General features: G+C 33.7%; 2 protein-coding genes across 3 annotated transcripts; one reads left to right on the top strand and one right to left on the bottom strand.

The window, feature by feature from the left end:
* The first annotated feature begins 1,500 nt into the window (after window positions 1-1,500).
* LOC138134870 (uncharacterized) lies at window positions 1,501-3,460 on the top strand. The gene is made up of 3 exons (XM_069053439.1): window positions 1,501-2,243; window positions 2,298-2,316; window positions 2,421-3,460. Exons 1-3 carry the CDS (start codon window positions 2,076-2,078, stop codon window positions 2,549-2,551), a joined length of 318 nt encoding a protein of 105 aa, XP_068909540.1. The 5' UTR covers window positions 1,501-2,075; the 3' UTR covers window positions 2,552-3,460.
* Window positions 3,461-4,830: 1,370 nt separating this feature from the next.
* Window positions 4,831-17,779, bottom strand: Ets96B. 2 transcript variants are annotated; one of them, XM_069053988.1, is made up of 10 exons: window positions 17,489-17,779; window positions 13,171-13,249; window positions 12,971-13,012; window positions 9,848-9,919; window positions 8,910-9,066; window positions 8,742-8,863; window positions 5,660-5,749; window positions 5,419-5,600; window positions 5,253-5,361; window positions 4,831-5,202 (listed from the first exon to the last, which is right to left on the bottom strand). In XM_069053988.1, exons 1-10 carry the CDS (start codon window positions 17,537-17,539, stop codon window positions 4,958-4,960), a joined length of 1,149 nt encoding a protein of 382 aa, XP_068910089.1. In that variant the 5' UTR covers window positions 17,540-17,779; the 3' UTR covers window positions 4,831-4,957. The 2 variants fall into 2 exon arrangements, with proteins under 2 accessions (XP_068910089.1, XP_068910088.1); XM_069053987.1 differs by having other exon boundaries at window positions 4,834-5,202; window positions 5,419-5,612; window positions 17,489-17,775.
* Window positions 17,780-22,163: the final 4,384 nt, after the last annotated feature.

Raw genomic sequence — 22,163 nt, 5'->3', positions numbered from 1 at the left:
TACGTTAGGTGAATTGCAGCCATACAGCGTATGATGATAGGACACTTTGATAAAAGAAGAGTCTCTCACTACAGTGTTTTCATTTAACTCTGACAGGTTAAACTGTAAAATTTTAAATTTAAATCAAACTATCAACAAATAACGGTTGTCGTTTACAAAGTAAATTAATCTGAAAAATATCTTAGCACAAGAGTATTTCTGTTGTAAAATACATTCTAATGGAATGGGCAAATAGGACACGTAAAACCGTCGTTTTCCAGATGTTTGGATATTCTGTATGTTATCTCCAAAGAGACGATGAGCGAATGCCGTTTATTTGATTTGGTGAATGTTATAGTTTTACTACTAACCGTCAGAGTCACATTAAAACACTATATGTAAGGTAGATGTATATAAAACCTAGATAACATCTTGGAGCACGCAACCAGATTTGAAAAAAAAACTTTACCAAAACAACGATCTAAAAAATGTCTTTTGACAACAAAAATTAATCTAAATAATTTACTAAAACTTAAAATTAAGCATTAAACATTTAACTTGCCCGTAAGTAGTTATTTACTGAGGTTTAAGGAACACAATGCATAGAAATTATAAATATTTTTCATAATTGGATAAGAAAACTTAAAAAGAGACAATATGTCTTTCATATCTTTAAAAATAAAAGTAAGACCACAATACATAATTGACTGAATAAAGTCTCGCAAGAAAATACTTTTGATGCAAATATGTAAATTAAGGAATATATACTTTTTAAATTTATGTCGTTTATTTCTGGCAGAATTCCTCGGTCAGATCACTTTGTATTCCTAAATGGTAATTTTTTGGCATACATTACATTTTTCTATTGCACCAGTGGTGGCACAGGCGGGGGCAACTCAAAACTTTAAATGAGAACAGGGATCAAATGTTATATTTTTTGAAAGATCTTTTTATTCTGTGGATTTTTTTTAATCGGATATATGCACACTTCGAATACCATCGACCATGTAAAGGCGAAAATTTGGCATAAAATTCGGCACAGGTATTCGTAATGTTCCCAACGAATTTCAGTACCATTTGGCCATGTCAGAAAGGTGGTGAAGCTTTTTTTGAGAATTAAATTCGATGAGATATTTTTGTTTATACTAAAATTTACTGACACTGATAATTTCCTTTAGTGCATAGAGATAAAAAGACCTTACGCCGTCACTTGACAAAATCAACGACATACATTTGAGCAATTTAATAAAATTCCTCAGATACCCTCGCACCGTATAACATACGTAAAACTCAACAATACTTGCAAAACATTGTGACAGTTACTTCAAGCTATTTAATTTAAATTTATCGATGCGAATGCTTATCATTTTGTATGCAGATAAGCTTCGGAAACAAATGGTGATGTGCATAAACAAACAATAAACAAACGCGCACGCAAACACTTAATTTATTTCATTTTTTATTTTGCACGTACGGCGGCAATTCAATTGTAATTAATTTATGCTCTTGTTTATTCAAATTTAAGAGAAACATATGTTTACACACATCTGTACGAAAAGTGGACCAATTTAAACAACCCTCGATGAAGTGTTTATGTGAAATTGTCTGGATAAAGGCGTAATTGTGTTTTGTGTTATTTGTGTTCTAATAAAACATGGAACACACCCAAACATTCCCTTATAACGCGCAAATCATCCGGCTGAAAATGGCATGTCCGACAGGTAAGGTGCCTTGTACCTCGGCACTGTTCGAGAAATTACCCTCTTCATGCAGGCACCTTTATTAAATGCCGGAAAAATCCGGTGATTACATAAGCAATCTGCGTATTGTTACTTCTACAGTCGCTCCGGGCAAAATGTGATCGTGGTGATTGAGGACACGGAGTGGGGAATAGGAGCCAGTCAACTGCGAAGTGCGGAAGATATCGGGTGTGTTGGTGGGTCACAAAAAACTATTGTGTAGAATTATTTTTGATAAAAATGTGTTGACAAATTTTCTACTTCCACCCAAGAGACACTCGCTATTGTAAAAAAACGACATCGGCGCACGTATAAATTCAATATTTGTTTACTTAATTAAATAATATTTTCAAAACAATGGCCGAGCTAAATTTAGATTTGGACCAATCGTTGCAACTCCGGATGGCACAATTCAAAAGTGACCCGGAAAAAATGCAAGACGTTAATGACTTTTTAAACGAACTGTTCGAAAAGGCACAGAAAGAAGCCGAGACAAGGAACGGAACCAAATCCAAAAGCAAACTGGTACGTGAACAAGAACGCTAAGGACGATTTCACTAATAAAATTCTCGTTTTCAGGATGCTCTAGGAATACCAAGTGAGTATTGACGGATGTGGTTTGAATCTGCCGCCGGATATTCAAAAATCAATAGTGCTAGCGGCGGTACGTTTGAATTTTTAATCGGGTGATTTTTTTTTCAGACGGGACTAAGCGAATTGGGGCTTGGTCGCACCGGGCACGGTCACACGCCCGCACCTTTGCCACCAGGATTTTTACCACAATTTGTAATTGTACAAATTCTGTTCGTAGCGTTGTTGTCAATCGCAACTAATTCGGTGTTGATACATTGAAATACGTGTTATGTTTGGTGTGTTGGTTTTATCGATGTTGAAGAAGTGTTGACACGTTTGTGTTGAATATATGTCAAAATCAAATTTATTCTTCCGTTGAAAGCGTTCCATTTTCTATACAAAATGCCATTAGCTAATTAGTAGTAACGGAAAAAGACTAGCAAAGCGCACCTTCACAGTTTTAACCTTGTGATATTTTACAAATTTTCCAAATTTGAAACAATCAAATTTTAATTTGGAAATACTCTAAAGACTATAATATATGTCGTTATTGTATAAGTTAGGGAATGTGTAGGTATGTTTCTTGTTTGAGAAGACCATACTGATTCGAACTGAATTATTGACCAACCTCAATAAAAATCTTTCAGTAATGTTTAATACCAATAATTTAATTTTTTAAATAAAATCAATGACAATCAAAATTTTTACTATCCAAAAATGACAAAAACATCAACATGCTTGTGTTAAAAATTGGTGTATCATGTATTGATTGATGAATAAATATTAGAGCAATATCAACATTGACATTCATGTTTGAATTTGTAACTGGAAATAAATCAAATAAGCAGTAATACCAGTATTGTTGGGTTTTATTTCAGTAATTTATGTTTTCATTTTCTTAGGTTTTTTAATAAATAAAAATTACCACAAATATTATAAAAACTAACTTCATTCTATATTTTTTTTTTATAACGGCAGCAACCTTGACACGTTAATAAAGCAAAGTGTTTGTTTCGATACATGCTTTATCAATCTAGTGTGATAGGGAGGGAACATTTTGTAAAAACTATTAATTTGAAAACATACATTTGTGATGTTATTCACAGCCACAATAATTAAAAATGTATTGTAATTTTCTATTTGTGAATTATTAAAGTTGTACAATACTTCTTTGGTGTTTGTATTTGCATTGCCTTGACATTCTAAAATGGTAGATCCATACTCTTTCCACATTTTTATTACACAAAATTTAATCTCTACATCACTTACATTTGGCTGGATCTCTTCTCCTTTTGACTTACTTAAAAATATTTCATGTTGCCAGATGGACAGACTAGTATTGTGCAAGCTTAACACTTTTTGCACCTGATGTGCTAAACCATCTTTTTTTAAACGTTTTTTTTTCGATGGAAGTTGGTGATATAATGACACAGTTTCTGAGGAACAACTTGTTAAGGAATCTGAAACAACATCTGAACTGTGTTGACTGGGGAAAGGGTCAATGGTGCAAGGCAGTGAAAGCTCTGTCTTAGCTGGTGATATTTCAATTTGTGTTTTACATGGTGATGATTGGCTGTCAATCGTAAAATTTGAGTCAGAAAAATCTGCAGACTCATCTTGCACAATTTTTTGCTCTTTTTTGCGCTTAGTTCGCCACTTTATTTTTCTTATGATCCTTCTTCGATTGATAATGGGGGATTTTTCTTTAGAGTCAGACAGGTAGGTTGGTGTTAAAATTGGGGAATCTTCTTCTAGTTTTGTATTGCCTAGCACTGGTGACTTTAAAAGGATGTCACTTGAAACAGGAACTGAAAGACCATCTAGTTGAGGATTCTCATTATTCTTTGAAGGGGTTATGTTTCCGTTAATTGTAGTCACCCACGAACTTGATTTGTCCGTTTGTAAAAGTTGGATAACTTTTAATTTTTTTCGAACTTGTAGCTTCTTAGAAGTCTCTTCTTCCGGATCGGAGTCACTCCAAGAAATATCGGTGTCAGTCCTGCTTTCTTGAGAATCACTGAACACTTTCGAAAACCACCGTCTTTTTTCAGCCATTTCCAAAATCATTTTTTATGAATCACAATCACACTTCGTTAACAATACGTCTCTACTTCTAAAGTCATGATTAAATATTATTGATCATTTATTCGGAAATGTTTGTAAATAAAGGTTATTCTCGAAAAACTTTAACTTTTAAAAATCAGGTTATGCAACCTTAGTGGTCTAAAAACTCTACGTAATCATCAAATCATGGCAACCCTTGCTTGTTTTTGGTGTATAGTTGGTTGCCGACTATGGAGACTGATTATAAATAACATTATTGACAAATATATTATCAAAGCTCAAAGGACCCGACACGGATGTTTTTATACATAGTAGACGTTTTTACTAAGACATATAATGTCTTTAGAATGTAATATTTGACTTTTTAGTAACCACTTGTGTAACAACGTCTTGATGAGGGAGAAAGGAAAAAGAAAAAATGGTCAAAGAAAAAAATTAGTTGTGGTATTACTGTTACAACATTGATGTATTTATAATATATTACACAAATTTAACATAATATCATGTATATTGACTCTTACATCGGACTAGTATCGTATTTGGAGAGAAAAATTTTGACTAAAAGTAACTCAAAGTTTCCAGGAAAATTCAAACAAACCTATTCAAGGATAACGCGTATGTTTGGAATCCTGTAAATAAGGATGCAAATGCTGGTAAGGATGGGCAATTCCACAATTATAGAAATTGAGCATATCTGTATAAGCCAAGTGATGGGGTTCCGTTTTAGTGCTTAGATTTTCCGGTCTGCTGGCAATTTGTGTCCGAACAGAGTTTTCATGATGGTTACCGTAGGCCATATTGAATAAAGCGTCTGGATCACATACAAATTTATAGACGTATCGCTCACCTGAAATAAATCAATCATAGACACAATTTCTCAAGTGTGACCCAATCCACCTGCAACTTTCTGCATTATGCCCTTTTCGTAGTAGTATCTCAAGGATCGACTCAGCTTGTCGTAGTTCATGGCTGGACGATTTTTTTGCGCGCCCCATCTTCTCGCCACCTGAAACATTCTTAGGTCAAGTAATATGTCCAACTACTGGGGAGTGATAACATCAACTTCTTCCGGTTCAATTAACTTGAACTCCATCCCTCGACCTGTCCAGGCTATGCAGCCCGCGCTGGCATCAGGTGCATCCAGAAGAGCCACCAAAAACTGCCACAGCTGCAGAGAACCCCTTCGACCGGTGGAATTTTGGAAATTCGCCGATCTGTTCTCGAGCGTGTCGCGACATTTTTCATCTAAAGTTTTATCTGAAGAAGTAAAATTATCGAATTGTTTTTTAGTAGGAAACACTGACCTGTGCTGATCAACGCCACCGGTTGCTTCCAGTGACTCTTGGTTTGATTCGAAACGGATTTAGATTTGTCGTAATTCGTTCTAAAACTCCCTGGAACACGGTCAGAAACTGTTAATTTGTAAACAAGATTTAATAAACTTTAATATTCCGATCAGATCGAACCAGTGTGATACAATTTCCTTCTACATATTCTTCTATCGATACCCGAGACGTGACGACAATTTTAAAACGGTTTTATAGAAAATCAAAATTCATTCTTTCGCGATTAAAATCTGCATAGAACGCCTCCTGGGGATAAATATATTATATAAAGCCGCATGCAAATAAACCGACTGCTTTAGGAACGGCAGGGAGCACGATTTGATTATGAAGCCGAATCAAATAAAAAGACAGGGACGTCATAGGAAAACCGTGTCCAATTTTTAAACTTAACTCGACAACAACACAGCAAACATATTGCTCGGCATACTACATTTTAATTATAAAATGTCGCAATTGATCACAAATTCATATGCAATTACCCAGCAGTACCTAACTAATCACTAATTTAAATTAATGCTGGCGCATAATCTGCTCTGCTAAATCTTTCGCATTAATGAGCATTAATGACCAGGAACTGACTGTGCAGAGTGCATCGCCCTTCATCATTATTGCATCAACTATATAATTACTTGACACGCCATTTATTATATTATTAGATGGACGCAGGACTGATGACTTTAAATAAGGTTGATGACGGAGGATATGATATATTTCACTTACTGATGTAGCCCTGTAATAAGCTCTAATTTAATCAAATTTAATTAAATTTTCATTTTTTTTTTGCTCAGTTGTGAAGCATTTATGGGGATTGGATTGATTGGACAATTCCAAAATAAAAGTTGCCCATTGCCCATAAATGGGTAGATGGTATGCTCAATCAGGTTTGTAGTGTTTTTAGAGTCATTTCGTTTCCTGTATAATTTTTTTCATTTGGGTCATCGATAGCAAAGTTATAGCGTGGGCCGTTTTTTTTTTAAGACAGCCTGTATACAGGGAGTATCTAAAATGCGTGTGTTAATTTTAACACGTAGCAGAGCTTGTTAAATGAAACGTTTTTTCTGTTAGAATTTTATTCGTTTGGTAAAAATTGGGGGGCAAAAAATCTTGAACAACTTTTGCAAATTTTGGAAAATGTTATAGAGAAAAGTTTCATAAATTACCGAGTTCTTGCACTGGTTAAAATTAACATACGTATTTCAGATACACCCTGTATAAATAATTTGTTTCCATTAAAAATCTACACTTTACCTAACAGTTTCAATGGACATGCCGACTTTTAGACCTCAGTTCCTCAATTTACTTTTTACACTATTCAGCAAGGTTGTATTTCTTATTCTTATTAAGAAATAATTATTTGTTTATTTTTAGCACAAGTTTTGTTAAAATCACTTGATATTTTATTATTCAATATAATTGGTGGGTTGATTTTATAATAGTTATTTATTATACGAGTTTTATAAGACACCATTTTGTTGCACGCGTTTTTTAGAGCACGAGGAGCGCAGCGATGAGTGCAATAAGCAAACAAGTGCGACAAAATGGCTTATAAAACAAGTATAATACAATATTTTTTCTATTTTGCCCCTTAAATTTAAAAAAAGTCCAAAACATAATGCTAGGAAAATTATATTTGACAAATATAATGGTTGGTAACGCTGGTAAATAGACGAACAATTGTTTTGAATTTAAAGTGTCGTGAAATCACGCGTGAAATGCAGTGATCACCTATAAGGCATTCACGATCTTTTTGGGACCGAGTTGGCTATGACCATCTAGTGATTTTGTTGGCAGTACCTCGGTGATAACTACATTCCCTAAATGAAACTGACACTTTTTGTGTTAGGTTAGGTTGTTGTCAGTTTAGGGTTATATTTTCTGAATAGGTACATTGTTGCCGGATCTCTTAAATCTGGTCTGTCCTTTTTAAATTAAATTAAATCGTTTAATAGAAAATGTTTATCGTAATAAAATTATTTTGGCAACTTTGACTGTTCCTTTGACGGAAATTTAAATTATTTTTACTCACTTAATAAATCATTTAGTTTCTTAAGAATATTAAAATAATAAATATGGCAATGCGGTAGCAAGAAAATGTCGAACAGACAGTGACAGGAAAAAAAATTGCATCCGTTGCATCATTGAGTCAGTTAGTTCAACATGAAAAGTAAAAATCATAGCCAACTCGGTCCCAAAAAGATCGTGAATGCCTAATAGCAAGAACTCACTATGAGTCACTGCCAACATTAAAAATTTAAGTAAATGTTCCTGAAACCGCGTATCGAAAAGAGCTCCTTTTCGAAACCCGTTTGAGTGTTATACTGACTGTGCATAGGTGCAAAATAGAAAAAAAGATTTGTAGTCATTATCAGAACAAATTATGGCCCCACGAGATTGCTTTGTATAGTATTTGATCGATACAAAATAGAGGAATTAAATTCATGAAAAGTAAATAGGTAAAAGTGGTTATGGTTAAAAGCCATTTGAAAGTTGTTGCAAATTACATGAAAATAATTTTAGGAGCAAACTGGTCAAAGCACTAACACTGCAAGTTTTTTTGATAAAGTTACGCTAAATGATAAGGGTGAAATCTAATAAATGAGTAAATTTTATGAAGAATGAACGACTGGATCTTCTGTTTGTCAAAGTAACAAAACGCTTGGCAGTAAATTTTTGCTGTTAACAGTGGTAGTTGCCACCAGATCGGAATCCATTATGTGTTTGTGTGCACAATGGACTAGGGGTGCATGTAACAGCTTTATTAATATTGATTAGTTTCAATTAGAATCTTCAGCCCGTGCGATACGCCGGGAGGTTTCGTGGCCGCCGCTAAAAGGTATCAGCCAAACAAGCCGATTAATATTAACCCTTCCATTGTTGAATTTACAAGCATTTGTTGACGTTGACTGTTTGTCTTTCGTAAGTACGACGTACGTATGTGGCAGATTGGATTGTTTTCCCACGTCTTCGTCAACGGTACAAACACTTGCGGCAATATTATCGGTGTTTTTGCCAAAAAACAGAAATCAAATAGTGAACTCACCGTCGAAATCTCTGTCGGCCGGTTCTTGTTTGATGGGCAAACTGGGAGAGTGGTGAATCCCCTGCAAATTGGTGGAAACATGCGGCGCCTCACCATTTCTGTGTATCACCGGAGAAGTGGACCTACGATCGATACATCATTTTTGCCTCGCATTTTGCCGAATTTTACCTGTTGTATATTGGATTTGAGTAAAAACATCCGCCGTGTTGGTATGTTGGAGTGTACACCCCTTCGAAAGTCTCACTCGGTGTATACGTGCCTGGATATGTGGGCGGTTTGTTCAAGTTTTGTATCAGATCGGACATATTATTTTCAGGTTTTATCGCTGCAAACATTTAAAACAATGTCATCGGGGAAATTTGAAAATTTGTTGTTTTTGCGAAGCACGCCGGTGAACCTGCGATAATGATAAGATTGTGGCGGTCGTTGTGCTTCAATTTGGAGAGAGAGATGACAGGTTAAAGAGGGTGAACCCCGCCGAGCTTTAAGTTGAGAATATACAAAACTAAATGGATGTTTGGCTGCTGAAAGAACTCATGACAGGTTGATCTCTAAGCTCAGCATGTACTCCGATTACTACAGTCAGCGTAACCGCACCACTACGTTCGATAACGCACGTTCGTATAACAATTTTATTGTCTGTTTTAGCCCAAAATATACAGAAACATATTTTTAAACGTCGACGAGAAGAGGGAGGCTTGCAGGGAGTAAATCCGATAATTTTTAAATCTTGAACAAACAAACTTACATATTGACTGATATCAGGGGTGCGCTTCAATAAGCTTGATTAAAAATTATAACCGGAGGCCCAGATAACACCCCTCTTTTTTAATATTTCATATACATTTTAGGTTTCATTATAATGTTCTGTTGAATTTTGCTATTGTGTACGTAGATTGTAATTTTCCATTTGCTAAACGCTATTATGTTGTAGTGAAATATTAAATAAACTATGAAACGACAAGGACAAAAGGGAAACATCAGCAAATTAGGCCATGCAGTGGACGAAACACCTATAACAAGAGACTCGTTCTTATTTTGGACGCATTTTTTTATAAATTAATTTTCGTTTTAACTACATAATTCGAAATTTAAAAAAATCTTACAATTTGTATTCTGTTGGTGGAAGTCTGAATCTGAAACATATTGTTCGCTGTCGTCCGTCTCACAACTGTTTCCTGAAACAGACGAAGGTGGGTCAGTAATTTTCATTTGGAAGAAGGAATAAAGTGCAGTAAAATTGTGAAGCAAACATCCGGTAAGTGTTTCTGTTGATTTGAAGATAATTAAATCCTCACAGAAAACGTTCAAACTTGTATTTGTTTCTTAATTTTATAGTTTTTAGAAGTCAGACAAATAAAAGAAGCAGTGAAGGTGGTGAAAGAACATAAATAATAAAACCCTGCGTTACACGAGTACATTGTCAGTCACACGAACACACGGGTTGGGTCTGAGAGACCCAAAATTGAATAATTTTTTTCCCAAATTAGATAATAATTTTTAAATTCAGTTGCTGCTACATTGTATATTAGTGTGTTTTTTTTTCTGAGATATCATCTAATTATTACAAATTTCAAATTAGAAATATGCTTTGCGATTTTTTTATTAAAACATTGCATTTTTGGCATATATTTCTTTATTTTACTTTAACTCCAAACAAACATTTTGTAATATAGTCTTATTAATTTTTTTTATTAGATAATACATGACACCTGTCTCTGAAGTCATCAAAAGGGATAAACAAAAATTTGTACAGAAATTCAACAGGTTCAAAAAACACTCTCTAAAATTATCAACGCAATCACGACAAAATGCGACGATGTGCTCTAAACATAACCGAGCCTTGCAAAATTTACAAAAATATTTTTATTTGCGATCTTTGCATTGTTTACAGCATCCTAAACTATTTGCAGGGATCCGGGCGCTGTTCCTCCGGAAGTCCGGTCAAACGAATTGCTGGTTCTCAAATGCCTAGTTTTAGGTGTAGCTCACTCGCTCGTTGTAAATATTACTAGAGGCCACCGTCTTGTGTTTATTATTTGTTATTTGTTGTTTTTTGTGTTATTTATTTATTTCAGAAAACAAGAATACGCGATCACACGGGTTAGGTCTCACAGGCCCAAATGTCCTCCTGACAAAAAACGGCTCTGGTTTTATTTTAATTAATTCATACAGATTAAAATACACCAAAAGTTGAGACGGTACTGATGAGCCCAATTCAATTACTTAAAACATAACGAAAACATAGCATATTTTTACATGGTCTGGGTCTTATAGACCCAACCCTCTGTGACGCAGGGTTAAATAGTACTGAAGATTCTCTAACCTAAGTACACTATCTAATACGATGTAATAATGTATTCTTTATTTAACAAAAATAGAAACAGAAAAAAATCAAAATGCGAGATTTCCGTTTTATTTCGATACAAGAACATAAGATTAGATTCTGAAGAACTTTTTACAATAACCTCTAACGAAGTAAATTATAGAAAACTGGTTCGAGAGGTCGCAGATGACTGCATTTACAACGTACAGTTGCGGCCAAATAAAACTGGGCAGCAATTTTTTCTACTGTAAATCGGAATTAAATATTAAATCACCTGAAAAATCATCATCAGGAGATAACATAAAAAACTATTTTTCAAATTGACATCATCCGTCACTGTTATGTTGTGCCGCAGGTATGGGTATCTGGTTGCCAGAGAAACTTTCATTTTAAATTACTGAATTACCAAAATTTATAAAGATGACATAAAATGTCAATTTAGTGGTCGCTTTTATTTGGCCGCAACTGTACAATAATTGAATTGAGAACTTCAAAAAATGCATGAAGTTCTCCGACAAGTGCAACACGCAGTAGACACAATCGAAATTCGAACAATAATAAACACCTTTATAATAAGGAGGATTCAAATGATTGTGGATAAGTATGGCAACTATGTACGAAAATGTATATGGCAACTGTGTGGGTAGGGTAGAGTTGCCATTTTTATAACATTTCATAAACGTGAATTTGATTTTTTTATTCCATTGCACATTGATTTGACAATTTTCAAAATTGCGCGACTATGAACTGTCAAAGAAATGTCAATTTTATCCTATCCACACAGTTGCCACATACATTTTTGTACATAGTTGTCATCCGTATCCACAATCATTTTGAATCACCCAATACATAAGAATATGAGTGGAGTGAATATACAGCTTCATATCAAGTGGTTAACACTCGTCAAAAATTGTGAATTTAGCAAAAATATTGTGAAGACGGACCAAGAACAAAACATAAAATTTCGGATAGCGTAGAAAAGATCTTCCACAATGAATTGGCTTTAAAAAGATGAAGTGTAGTGTAAATTTCACCTTCACTACAAGGATTCCAAAGAATTTCTTCAAAAATTAAAAGAAAGAAAGAAACCTGCCTTCGCTGGTTTGAACTAGATTAAAAAAAGTGGAGTGGAGACGCAAGGATTCAGCACCACCTCGAAAGTTTTAGGCAACCATTTCAGAAGGAGAAGCCATGACAATAACGTGTTTTTATTAAATTCTGATGGAAATGCCTTTGAATAGTTATTTGCTATGTAAACAGAGTGTACCAGCGGAGCATTACGCTAAATTAATTTGGAAAATGCGCAATTCTATCAAGAAGAAGAGATGAGGTGTGCTGTTCCTGCAGAATAATGTTTGCCCATCTCTAAGGCTGCTGTCCATAATGCAGGTTGTGAAATATTGAAGTAACTTTTTTTAATCAAATCTAGCCCTCAAATTTATTTTTAGATCATAGCATTATTTTAAAAGCCCATCCTACACATATCCTGCACTAATGGTTAAAAAGTCTTTATACCAGTGCTTGTACGGCTTCCTGCCCGACAAAAACTTTTCCATTTATCCAAAAGCCGTTGGTGCTCAGCAGCAAAATGACTTTTTGTTCAGTTAGTTCGTCGAACACACTCCCTGCAGCGTGTTTTCGGAGGCCCTTTGAAAATGCGCGCGTTACTCTCAGTGGAATAAGGTCCATCATTTAACGGCATGCATCATTAATCAGATAACAACAGGTGAAAGCTTTGTTAAGTCTGGCTAGTATTCGCCCTTCCTTTTCATCTCGCGCTAATTCACAACAGCCGAACGAGAGGGCGAACGTACAACTCGTCCTGACGGGGCGTTTTACACAGTACAGAGGGTTAAACGCTCGCATTTACGACATTAATTATGGACCAAGTAGTATTACTTACCTTCTTGATGCCAGGGCTCTCTCCAGTCTGTTGGGAATACGCCTGGAACACGCCAGATTTCAGGTTGTTGGTATTGTCTCGATATTAAGTGAGTTTTAATGGCAGACAGTCATCAAATATTAATCGAGTTTCGTCATCATCGCCGAGAATTTGGACAAGCAAAAATGAAAATTTTTCTGCAGAAAAATTGGTTCGCTTACCAGCCGGTGGGGTGGTCTTGTAATGCTCTTGGTATTGCTGGTAGCAAGTGGAAGTGAAGGGAGAACCGAACAGACACCCCTGAAATCAAATTATAGAGTGAATTGCGGTGCACGACGAAAAGGCAGAACCCTCCGCAATTAGAAAAATCGAAAGTGGGAAAAAATCAATCGACGAAAATTCGTAGAAAATTCTAAAGAATATTTTTCTTGGATATGAGTTATTTGTCATGGCGCGTACAAATTGCAAATGTTATAAATTAGTAGGTGTACTTACGAAAATAATTTTTAAATTATTGTTAATTAGCTTTGACCCCCATCACAATCCGCACATTAAAATTGATATTACGATGGAAATCACTGAAATACACTGCAACTGTAAATAGAAGAAATTTAACTGGGGTTGTAGCTTGATGATGGTCCGTCGCTCGCTAAGTAAGTGGTTTTAGCATATTAGTAGCAAAATAAAATTAACTTAACCCTTAATACAAGCGGGGGTTTTATGGAGTGGCCATCATTTAATTATCTGTGTCAACAGGGGCTCGACCTGGGAACCGTATTCGGTTACACATATTACCACTTCAAGGAAGGGTGGTTTCATTTTTGTGGAAAACACGGCTTTTCTTGTTAATTGTCACTTTGTATCATTTGTAATGCGACACTAATGACCAAAATAAACAAAAGGTAAATAAACACGCAAAATGAGGCTAAAGAAAATTAATGGAAATTACAAGGAAATATTTATTGCGCCAAACAGAATGATAAAAGATCCTTTAATTAAGATTTTTTTTGTTAAATGCCCTCACATAAAATCTCCCCTTTCTTGTTTACTAGGTGGTGTTTGACATTCGAATAAAACGAAATTATTTTCAATTTTTTTACTTTAATCAGCTATTTTGATGCTGCTGTTAATGAAGAGACTTCTTCCGTGGCCCTAATAATGAGACATACACAGTACACTTCATATACAGGGTTATTCTAAATGATTGTAGTCGAAGTAGGCCATGCCAATGTTATTACATTTTTGCCGCTTTCATGTGAACTGTCAGTTTTGTCGCTGTCGCTGCCATTTTTTAGATGAAAAGTGCGATGATGAGATTTTTATTTATTTTTATTAAATTAACGATTGAATCCAGAAATATTGAGTTGTTTTGCACCCAATTTAACTCCCGTGTGTACTCACTTATTCACATCATTTTGATGTTTTTTTTATGTGGAGCGGCAACCAGAAATTTTACATTGAGTTTTCACGCCTACTTCGACTACAATCATTTAGAATAACCCTGTACAACGGGTGTTCAAACAAAAAGTTCATCAAGATGGCTATGACTTTTTGACCGAGGTTTTGATTTCGATGTTACCAAACATGCAGCCAGAGACATGCCCTGCTCTAATTATAAACCTTTTTGATAACCTGGCACTCATATTAGGTATGTACAGTCACGGCCACGGAATTTCGTCAGTCGTTGTCATTCAACTGACATTAGTTGTCTTGTAAAACAGGTTTTATATGTTTCTAGAATAACACCACATTGGAATTTTTGACATGGACGTCAATTTGTCAATCAATTTTTATTGTGCGTAACAGAATTTCTGTCACAAACATTTTGAATGTCAGTCATAATGACAATAAAGCTTAGGCTACACAAGATTTTTCGAACTGACAGTAAAATAACTGACAAAATTCCATGGTCCTAACCTAACTTTTGTCATTGATCTTCTAAGACATACTTCACAATCACAATGTTTTGAAATATTCAAAAATTACTTGATGGACTTTTCAATTGAATACCTACAATTAGTTTTAAGAGGATAAACCAAATATTTTTTGCGCAAACTTTTAGTAAATTTTTAATTGGTAAAGAAGTGTAGTTTTAATTTTTTGAAACTAAAAATAATTAGAAAAATAAATTCAACAATTTTGTATCCATTTTTGAGATGCCGCTTTCGTCCAAAACTTTCCCCAGCCATACCGTTTTTCTTATAATAAAAGTAATCTCTAAATGCTAGACTTTGTTATAGTCAACAGCAGACACGAGGTGTTCGGCCAATTACTGTAATGAGTGGATGACTTGTACAAACAAATAATGTGCGCCAATCTATTGTCCGGCTCCCCTAGCTTTCATTCTAGCGACTTTGACTGCAGGACCTGATTCGGTGAGCTTTTAGTTTTCCTGCAAACACCAGAAAATCGAAATTTGTCTCTTGATCCAATTACCAAAATTTCGCCGATTTCAGTCGGTAATCATTTGTAATTAATTAAATCCGTTTTAATTTCGAAAAAATTCAATAGGATTTGAAGTTACTCGCTACTCCTCTGCAAGGATCAAAGCAAGGTGTAAGGTTGGCATTGTTTACCTTAACTATTCGATACCATTGTGATAGTGTGGATGCCAATTTCATTAGGTGATTGTTGTGACGCATTTTACCAAAATGAAATTTCATCAATTTTTACCGACACAAAGTGTATGACTGACGTTATTTAAGAACGCTTTCAGTGTGGTTTGTTTACGTTATAATAAAATTGATGATGGATCACCTTCTTGATTTTAGGTAAATATTAGCTTTTATAATCGGAAATCAATTTACAAATTGAAAGGCAAAGTACAGGTGATGAAGTTCAGGTTCGTACCGACGAAATGGCATTTTGTGCTAAGAAATTGTCTTATTTCCTGTATGGGGAGGGTTCTGTCGGATTAACGCCGCAAGAGAATGTGAAGAAACGGAGGTTTTCAGGAAACCTAATAGTCGTGTTAAATTTTTTATCAAACTGATTTCTAAGTAAACTTTCATAAGGGGGGGACACGATGAATCTGTAGTAAAACTAAGAGTATTTCATTTATACATTTTTACTTCTAGTCCGACTGATCACATTTGAATTATAATTAGAAATATCAAAGTGATTCCAATATTTATTTTTTATTTTTACAATATTAGTCGAAAGTTGCGCGCGTTATAAGCTATCATATCACCACAGTGGCAGTTATTTTATTATTAATAAACTCATTTTTAGTCTTTCTTACTATTTAAAGTCAATGCACATTTCATAATTTTTTTTTCGTAAAAAAAACAGCAGATAGAGGATTTTTAGTAAATTTGGGAAAATTAAACAACTATTGATAGTTTTATTAATAAATAAATGGATTGTGATAGATAATGTAAAAAAAAATCACATTTGTCAGAACTGGAAACAACAAATAAAATTTGAAAAATTCTACAATTTAGCAAGTATCTATTTTTTTGAGTTACTATAAAAAATTTTGGAATATAGCAGCCAGTTTTTAAGAATTGAGTAAAAGGCATTTTTATGTTAAACCTAAAGACAGATCCATTATGATTTATGACTCTTATTTTTTGACACATTGTACTAAATCGTTTTGTTGATTTAGACAGTCATATTTTTGAAGAATTTCTTTCGTGCCAAAACATTCATATAAAGTAATTGGGTAAAAGTTAGTTCAGAATAAACCATCAAATGTTATACATTAATAATCTCCAGCTTCACAACAGTGACGAGAAATTCTGATTTAAACCTAATAGAAAATATGTGGGAAAATGTTAATGATTTAATTTATAAACTCTTTTAACAATACAGATCAAGAACTTGATAAAATCTATGCCAAAAGGTTATGCTACTGTTACGAAGATTAAAGGTTATTATTTTTAATGTTGAAATTCTCGAAAAATTCGCCAATTAAATTTACTATTTTATTGTCTATGTTTTGCTTTTTAAGTACTTAATTTTTTTCCTAAATTGAGTGTATTATTGAATTTCAAATAAACGTTACTTGAACATGTATTTTGTAACTGCTGCATGCTTTTTGTTTTTATATTCTGAGCAAATCAAAATGAATAAAAATGTTTATTGCTTCTTTTTATGAGCATTAAACAAATAAAAATGAAATTTTTGTCAATAAAACATTCAACTTCAACTGTTAAGTTAGATTAATTAAAAAAAACGATTTTACCACATTAAGTGAAAAGATAAATTACTGTTTGCAGTAGTTGTTTTTTTAAACAATGAAAGCAAAGTGCAAATTATTATAATGCACATTTCACAATGCTTAGTTTTTGAGAACCTTTTTAATTTTGGAAAATATGGGGTGCAATTTTATTTACTAATTTAAAATTATATTACATGACATTTACTAATTATGTATTTCTAATTGAATTTCTAAGTTTCTAAGTATATTATGTTCGACTAGCACGGCGCATCCACCAGAATTCTAAAACGGATGCAACACTTGAAATTCAAATTTATTTGTAAGCGTGCAGTTGTCAGCAAAATAATGATACTTTAAAAAATGATTAGAATACTCACAAGTCTACTTAATTCACTAACTGCAGTCGGAACTTCTTGGTCCTGGTTCATCCCTATTTTTAAGTAGCAAATACCATACTCATGACTCACGAAAAATATTATTCGAACAAATTGATGGTTTCTTGGGTCACTGATTGAATTTTAAATTTTTAAATTGGACGGTAATTTATATTTGATGGAGCTCTATCAACAACTAAATTGCCGAAAGGATTTCCACTGCAAGCGGTGATGACAGGAAATATGATGTACTTGTAAAAGCTGAAAGCTCCTAGTACCTGACGAAGTGGAGGGAGCTGAAGACACGCCCGTTATGTCTGAAACGCCCCTCTGAGATCTCACATGCATATAAAATAATGAATTATTTAAACATTTTAATAGATAATTCATTTGGAACTTCATTAACCGACTGAAAGCTTTTTTGTTTTAAAATACTTTTGTATGGCAGTACTCGCGGAAACATCCTGTGCGCAATTGGAGTATATAATTTCTTAAAATTGCACTAACAATAACAAATGAATTATTTGCGAGTTCACGTAGATTTCCATTGACAATATTGTACAATTCTTCGAATTCATCTCCTGCTGAACTAATACAGTTGACGCAATTTTTTTTTAAACTAATCTGCCCTACCGTTTAGGATTTTGCCATCAGTGTCAGTTAGGTAAGTGAATGGAAAATACATAATTGAAAGATTTGTGCAGATTTCGGTTTGTAGTGGTCGCTATTCCGGGAGCGACAGCAGGAATGGATGCGCACAATCGAATGGAATACCGGAAGTCCGATTGGCCCGCAGGGGGTCCGGTAGCGCCAATAACAGGTAACTCCGCCTTCCGGTTTCCAATATTGGTCTAGTTTACATTCATAACTTATATTAAATTCGGTTGATATGGATTTTAACATGTTAGAAACATTTTTATATGTGAGCCTTGGATTTTTGTGAAAATGTCAATGGAGCAATTTCGCAAAACACATACCGCGCAACAATTATCGCATCATCTTGTTTCTTAAGTATATTGCAAATGGTCTGCAAACATTTAGTATAAATAGACTAAATTTAATCTTTAAGAAGATTTCAGCCCTATATTGGAATGATAATTGATTTTTGCACTGCTTGTGTTAATTTTTGTTGACTGTATGCAAGACATGGCAGAACCATCTCGTTTACCACAATACTTTGGAGCGAATTAATCAATGACTGTAACTCCTTATGTTGATATGTGCAATATGGATTTTATACAATTACATTCTCGGAAGGATAACACAGAAAAAAAATTAAGTGAAAGTTCAAATTTTACATGTACAAACATATGTCATGCGATAATAATTGTTGTGGGGAGTGCATATTTTTTGCAAAGCAGTAGTGCGGATTCTTACGTTTTAATAAACTGTGAACATTGGTCTTTATAAGCTATCATCGAGTCTAAGAAAATAAAGTCTGAAGTTTATATTTGAATGCTCAATTTATCACATTTTAAAAGTGATACCTAAGATGTTTAAGCACTTGGAAATATTTTCATTCAGTGCGGTTTGTTTTCGCAAAATTGATCTGTAGAAATGGTTAAACATGGTTCCTTAAATTATTTAAGATAAAACGCCAATTTATTTTTGTCACGATATGTAGAAAAACTGTAGTACATTTCACTATTTTTAGTGCACAAAACATCTGTTTATGGGAATGTCACAGCGTGTCATTATTTCACTTTCAAGTTATGCAAATCCAATGAAATATCCGAATCATAAAGATGCATTGAAAACAATGAATAAGTTGTCTCGCGATCTTTAGCTTAAACGTCAAATTTTAGACATGTTCTGATGGTGATTGTTTTTTTTTATTGCAGACAATCGTAGAAAAAATATTGTTTTGAACTCGATAATAAAGTATCTTTTTTCGCTCGCTCGCCTGACGCTCGTCCTGTCAAACTTCCCATTCGTAAAAAAAGTACTCCTATATGCCCTTACCGTGGCATTTTAAAATGTTATTATGATTCAAAATCAAAATAACATTGGAAGCAATACCGTTTCAAGAATACAGTTTCATATTATCCTCATATTCTAAAAGTATACTACATTTTAATTTGAACAGTTAGTTTTATTAACTGAGTAGTTCGTTAGCTACTTATTATTATACTACAGTTCATCCTTCTATCTTGAGTTAAATACAATAAATATTGTCTACCTTACTGATCTTTTTGTATTCTTCTTGCCGTTGGCATTATTACTACTTACAATTTTAATAATAATTTGTATTTGATAGTAGCATGTCACATGTTATTTTCTTTAAAACATTAGATATGGTTTAATTATGGCTTATTTGCCGTCAAATACCTTATAATTATTATATAATTTGTTTTTCATTTTGCTATAATATTTTTGAGAATTAATTTTTTTAATATTTATTTTTATAATTTATTTTTTTAATTTTTCCTCATGTCATATCATGAGGAAATTCCTTAACATTGACACAGAACATTAATACACAACAAAGTCAAAATGCGGAGGCGAGACGCCGGTAATTATGTTGATAAGCACTGCACTATTACTTGATAGTAATATTCGTAATAGTGTATGTACTCCGGCAAAATTGCCGTGCCGCCGGGTGGCGGAGGGATAGTCTATGTATGTACTACAAAAATTAATAAAAATGTGGTGGTGCTGAACGGTTTTATATTTAAAGTATGTATTTAGTTTTTGTATTGTATTATACCTATATCTTGCGTTCATTTAGATTTATCCTCAAATTTGGCGTTGAAGAGTCGATTGTGTAATTTCACGAGTCGTTTACCATCTCTGTACCTATTTATTAAAATAATCTTTTCACTTCATTTAGAAAAAATCGACCGTTAATAAAATAATGAATTAAGCAGTGAGAAGTAAAAAGTTGTTAGGTTCCTAATCGCTTCCCATTGTTTTTTCTTAACTGCAACTGAAAAAAAGCGATAAAATGATGCCACCGTTCAGTTATCGGCTTGCCGTCGTCGGTGATTTGTGTTAATTTGCGGGAGTGATAATAACTTTTCAAATAATGTGAAGGCGTGTTTAATGTGTATAACAACAGAGAAGCACTTTGACGAATACCTGATTACCTGCAACAATTCGAAAACGTGCTCAATGTTGTATCAACAGTGGTGGTGGACATTTTGAACATTTATTGTAAGACTCGTTAAACTGTTTTTTATTTGGAGCTACCAAGAATTTAAAATTATTTTTATTTGGTTTCGTAATAAAGTCTGTAAATAGTTCAGTTTCATTTATGTTCATTTTTTGAGGGTTCGTTCTTTTTATTAGACACAATAATGCTTCCCTGGACGGTAAGTTAATTTCTGGAAAATCTTCGATGATTTTTATCACGCTTCTGGGCAATTTTTCTCCAAAAATTTACTAAACTTATTGTTTGTGCTTGACGAGTTTTCTTACAATTTTTCTACCTTTTTCTGATACACCCGGTATAATAAGAAACAAATTATGTTGAAGCATTATGTATGTAATTACAAATTACAGTAGACGACAGATTATTTTAAAGCTAAGAAACCTTTTTGTTTTTCTATTTCATATTTAGGTAATATCTTGTTGTTCAAAAAAACAAACTTTTCTTGTTTCTGTGATTGTTCTATAAACCTGCTGTTGTAAAAAGACAATAAAATTTAGTTAGAAAAAAAATTATTAGGTAATTACAAAATATGAAGAACATCTACACCGAAAGCATAATAGAAGACACTACGTTTGACTGCTCCTTAATGGCACTGCTTTGATATCCAGAATGATAAAATTAATATCGTTATTAGAAGAAAAAAAAAATTATTAATTTTTTTTACACAAATTTGCCTTTTATTTGTAGTTTATGTGCAAAGTTTTTTAAAATACATTCTTCCTTTTCTACATTACTCTAGAGTAAATAATAAATTCCATTAAATTTATTTAAAAACTAACCTGGCGCATCCACCATAATTAAAAAACGAAAAATAAATAATAAATCAAATGTTTATGCCGATATTTATGTTTTCAATGATACTGTTGTTACTCATTGCAAACACGAATATAGCACATTTTCTTGACGAAGATTTCTTTGAATGAACTTGATTGTACCTGTGCAAAATAAAGACTACTAGACATTTGTTAAATACAGTTTTCCTGATTTTAACGTAAGGTAGTCTACACGATATTCGCAGCGGCACCTTACAGTGTGTCCGTAAACTAGACAGCTTCGAGTTGGGATTATTCTGCAAACCACCTGCAATAAAAATTGTTTTGCTCAAAACCGAGTACTCAGCTTAGATTTCGATGCTCTGTAAATGCAATGAAATAGTTATTTATGCACAACAAGTGAGTAAAGTAATACTTTTTTTTACGAGAAGGAAAATTTGCCGCTCGAGCGGCGAAGCGAATGCGCAAATCCGCCGAGTAAAAAAAAGATACTTTACTATAACGAGTTACATACAAATTTTTTTGGCGCCCGTAAGTTTAGATAACAATTTTTTTTTGTTCGACACTGTCAGAATTTGAGAATTTTCTCCTATGTGAACGGATTTTGATAAATGTCACAACTTGTCAAAACGAAACGTCAAGCTAATTTTAAAGGTTTTAAACGATTTGGAGCTTTCAAGGGGCTCGTCGAACAAAAAAACGTTGTATTCAACTCCTTCGTGTGTAAATTGGGCCTTTTTTGGCACTCAATTTA

The sequence above is a fragment of the Tenebrio molitor genome, chromosome 7 (genome assembly GCF_963966145.1).
Source record: "Tenebrio molitor chromosome 7, icTenMoli1.1, whole genome shotgun sequence".
NCBI classification, from domain to species: domain Eukaryota; kingdom Metazoa; phylum Arthropoda; class Insecta; order Coleoptera; family Tenebrionidae; genus Tenebrio; species Tenebrio molitor.
Note: the sequence above shows the minus strand (reverse complement) of the source record. Positions and strands in the feature narration are given on the sequence as shown.